The sequence below is a fragment of the Lactuca sativa genome, chromosome 9, assembly GCF_002870075.4.
Source record: "Lactuca sativa cultivar Salinas chromosome 9, Lsat_Salinas_v11, whole genome shotgun sequence".
Taxonomy (NCBI): Eukaryota; Viridiplantae; Streptophyta; class Magnoliopsida; order Asterales; family Asteraceae; genus Lactuca; species Lactuca sativa.
The window spans coordinates 105,550,084-105,554,551 of NC_056631.2; the positions used below are offsets into that span (position 1 = coordinate 105,550,084).

General features: G+C 40.8%; 1 protein-coding gene across 1 annotated transcript; it reads right to left on the minus strand.

The window, feature by feature from the left end:
- Nucleotides 1-2,205: 2,205 nt before the first annotated feature.
- LOC111905599 (classical arabinogalactan protein 9-like) lies at nucleotides 2,206-3,024 on the minus strand. The gene is made up of 2 exons (XM_023901294.2): nucleotides 2,502-3,024; nucleotides 2,206-2,375 (listed from the first exon to the last, which is right to left on the minus strand). The coding sequence occupies exons 1-2, from the start codon at nucleotides 3,022-3,024 to the stop codon at nucleotides 2,206-2,208; spliced, it is 693 nt and encodes a 230-aa protein (XP_023757062.2).
- Nucleotides 3,025-4,468: the final 1,444 nt, after the last annotated feature.

Below are 4,468 nucleotides of genomic sequence, written 5' to 3' on the forward strand. Positions count from 1 at the left end.
TCATTAAGTTGTGAAAACGACCAAAAAATGCCATTGAATTTAATGTTAGTCCTCTGACGGTCCGACGAATAGTGACAAGTAGTTTGTAAACTAGGGAATGAAAAAAATTTGCTTTATAATATATATGTTGGATTTGTCCAAAATGTCTTTAATCAAAACATTTAAATAATGGTTCTTAAGGTTCTTAACCTTTTTGCCGTAAAATGATCCGTATTCTTTCGTAGGATTATAATCTCTATAATCTTGTCCTTCCTTTCTCTATGTCATGGTCAGGTACATGACTCTAACATCCATAAACATACATATCTGTTGGAATAATATTCCTTAATGATCGATAGATTCAAGCAGAAAAACAATAAATGAAACAATAAAGAACACAAGAATGGTTTGAATGATGTCGAATGATTAAACTTTGACACCTCAGAAGAGCTTGATTAAGAACTTCGACTGTAGAGGTGTTTAGGGTTACAATGCAAAAGATAATCAATGACTAACATACTAAGGCATACATGCATGCAGTATATATAATATGTAACCCTAATCTATAATCATGGTTGGACAGGCCCAATACCGAATATACAAAAGAATAGCCCATGACACAACACATAATACCTAACAATCTCCCCCTTTGCGTCAATGGAGCCGAGAGCTCACTTCAGTTGATCTGCAGCAGATTTCTTGACAGTCTTGAACACACTCGGTATGATGGCTAAAAGAGTTTGTCGAAAAGTAATGTACCACCGAAGCATGTCTGTGAAGTTCTTCTTATCAGACTCATAATTTGCCTTGCACCGATGAATAATATTGATGATGTGTTCCAGGCAATCAGTCGAGAACAAATGTTTGTCCACCAGAGCAAACAAGAATCTTTGACCTTTGGTTCTTGTAAACATCACTGTGAGGTGAGCAGGATCAATTTGACCGAGAGTAATTTTTTTGACATCTCCTGGCTTTACAGTTGGCTTCACCGTCGGTTTCTTCCTCATGACAGTCGCCACCTCTTGATCCATCTTCGCAACCTCATGAATATAAGAGGCCAACATCCTTTTTCAGATGTCCTAAGATTGGTTCATACTCTGTTGCATTAGTAAGCAAAATATTAAAGAGCAGAATCCAATCATGAGGATTCAAGTTAGGAAGATCTGCCAGGGAGATAATGGACACTGAGTTATTTGAACCTCGGTTTATCCTGAGAGAAACATTGATAAACTTCCCCACAGATGATGGTTTCAGCACCTTAACCGTAGTAATTTTTTGAGCACTCCAGGTCAGGTACTGAGGCTGACTAAACTCAAGATAAAAATCTATAAGTTCACAGTCGACCTGAGGATGGGGTGAAGGAACATCAATTGTCGGCTCAAAACAGTGAAAAACAAATGCATTTCGAGTAATTGGCATGTTGAACTGCGAGTCCCATGTATTTTCATAGTCAAAGGAGGTTACATGCTCCAACCAGTAGGTGCTTGGAAACTCTATTGCCTCCCTGATAAGTGTCTCTCTTTTCCAGGAAGGGAACAACACCTTCTTGCAACATAATGCATCATCCTCTTCATTCTTCTTCTTTTCTCTTTCCTCAACCTCCTTAGCTTCTTGAAGAGTTTCATCATCAACCTCATTCTATTTCTTTGGGTTCAAGATCTCAGAAATAGTTTCTTGATCTTCTTCATCCTCGTCATCTTATCCAATAACACGCTTTTTCCTTTCTTTGACACCAGAACCCGAAGCTAAATTATCCTTCAGATCGGTTTTGAACTTCGGTTGTGGCTGCTCTTCTCCCCCTTGTTGCAGTGGAACAATTCTCTCCGAAACACACTTCATTTCACGTAAGAGTTCAAGAGAGGGAAGAAGTTTGGAGGTCAAATGATTGCGAATAGTGAGCGTGAGAATAGGATCATGAGCCTGAAGCAGTGTATGTAATTGAGACAGAACATCCCTAGTATAGCTGCGAAAAACGGCCCGTTTGGTTTTCAACAGGGTAATTTCGTGTTCAGCCTTGGCAAGTGCTTCTTGCTGCAATGCATTGATCGCCGTCTGTTGAGCAAGATCATCTTTGAGTTGTCTTTCCATGAGAAGATCAGCAGTGAGCTTTTCGAACCGAGAGTTAGTGGAAGACAAGAAAGTCTTGTTTTCAACAGAGAGGTCAGACCTAACCGTTTCAAACTTGGTCTGCTCCGCTTGAGGAGATTGAGAAAGCGAATCCATGGACTATGTGAGCTTGGCAGCATTGGAATCAGCATGACCTTTGAGGGAATCAAGAAAAACCTTGGAGTCATGAATGAGATCTTTAACATCAGAAGAGGCCCGTTTGCACAGAGAAGTAGAATCATCGATTGCAACAGTACATTTGTCAATGGATTTTTTATATTGGTTCATGGCTGTATCCATGAAAGCTTTGAGAACAACATCATTATACTTTGTTGTTGAAGCGAGCAGGCTATCAAGCTTTTCATGAACACTGTCGATGTGCTACTTTGTTGCCGTAGCAGATTCATCTTCCTCACTGGGAATTTGGTAGGGACTGTAGTATGTAGAATCAAATTCAAAATCAGCTCCTCTAAGAATTGGATTAGAATCACTAGAAGGAGTTGGTGAAGGAGGCTCTGTGGTGACTTTTGGAGGTTCTTCAGTCTTCGCCCCCACATCAGATGTGTTGATGTTGATAGAAGAATCTATGGTTGAAGTGATGATAGGTGTAGAGGTGATTGTTGCGTTGGAGAAAATAGGTGGTGGTAATGGGGCGGTAGTGATTGGAGTAGAAATGACAGGTGGTAGTGGAGCAATAGTGGAAACTAGTGGTGTTGAAGATGGGGGTGGAGGAGCAACAGTGACCTGAAAGGTTGTCTTGGGTGGAGATGGAGGGGGTGTTGGAACAGAGTCATTAACAAGATCCACAGGAGTTGGAGACCGAGGAGGTGTATTACCCCTATGTGAACCTTTATGTTGCCCTTCATCATCATCACCTACAGACTGCTCATCCTTCGGGCCTGAATGTGAAGGTGAAGAAGTGAGGTTTCTGCGAGCCATTTTCTTGATTTTCTTAGTAGCAGAGGAATCACCCTTGTCAGCTTTTCTTTTCTTTGACTTAGAGGGTTTAGAAGAGGGCTCTTCGGTTGCTTCTTTCTTATCAAAAACTTTCTTTCCTCATTTAGCCGGTTTTTCCACCTTGTCTAAGGCAGCTTGCATCTCTGGAGTTAATTGTCGTGGAGTCATCGGAGGAAGCAATTTGTACTCAGAGATGAGTTTACTTTCCTGAGAGACAGACTGGTACATAGATTCCGAAATAGACCCTTTGTGCAAAAACTTGGTTGGATCAGCGACGATGATGTTTTTGGTATGAAAGGATGAAATTGAGGAAAGTAGAGAGTCCTTCATGACTAGAACATTGAGGGAGGTTATTGCCCTTTGAGTGACAATGGTCCAAAAGCAACCACAAGAAATCTCAGAATGCTTGGTTGAGGAGGACCAACTCTGCACCAGTTGGGACCAGATTAAAGACCCATAGCAGATTGAATCCGTTGTAGATAACGTATAGGATCGTCATGAAGCATTTGTTTGATCCATCAGAGCCACCAACACGCTCAGCTAACCCCTTGTGAAGAAGGGTGGGCAACCCATTCCACTGTGGAGGTAAGCATGATTTCTTGAACTTGGTGAAGGTGGTAAGGACCTCAGTGTATTCCATCTCATAGAACATCTTGAACATTTGAGTTGTAGTGATGAAGTTTGGGGAGATGACTGAGGCGTCTACTACAAGCCCTAGAAGAGAGCAAAAACATCCTTTGGAAATCGAAGCTTTGTGAGTATGAATCTAAAAGTAGATGCGCTCTTTGATTTTGTCTTAATGGGCTGTGGATTATACTTGAGATAGGAGTGACATGGGAACAAATTCCACTTGAGTTAGAGCGATTACGAGAGGAGAATACTTGAGCACTCCACAACTTGAAGCATATAATGATCATACAAGAATGGAGTCATCTGAATGATCATATTTTGGTTGGGCTTGATCGAAAGCAGGGATGATGATGCAGTTTGATCCTGAATTGATGAAGAATCCGCCATTGTCGAGCTTTGTGAAGAAGATAAACAGTTGAACGTTGCCTGTAATAATTAAGAGAGTTTTAAGGAAGGTAATAAGATGGGACAATGTCACAATTTCTTTATATACAGTTCCCTGGAGAGAGAAAAGATCTTGTTATAATGATGATACGATCTCTGAAAAGGCACCTGGAAAGTAGGGATGTGAGAGTTTGGTTTTCCCAGATATACGTCAGCAGGCGTGATATTAGGAGCTATTTCAAATTCACGCACCCTTATCCAAAAATACGTTTGAACTTCTCATCTGATCAACAACATCATGAAAATTCATAATCAACACATTCAGGAGTGGTGGAAAATCATAAAGATTCTCGTGCATTAGTGTGCCAAAGAAAAAGAAATAAAGCGATAAGTGTATGGGAGGTGAGTGATG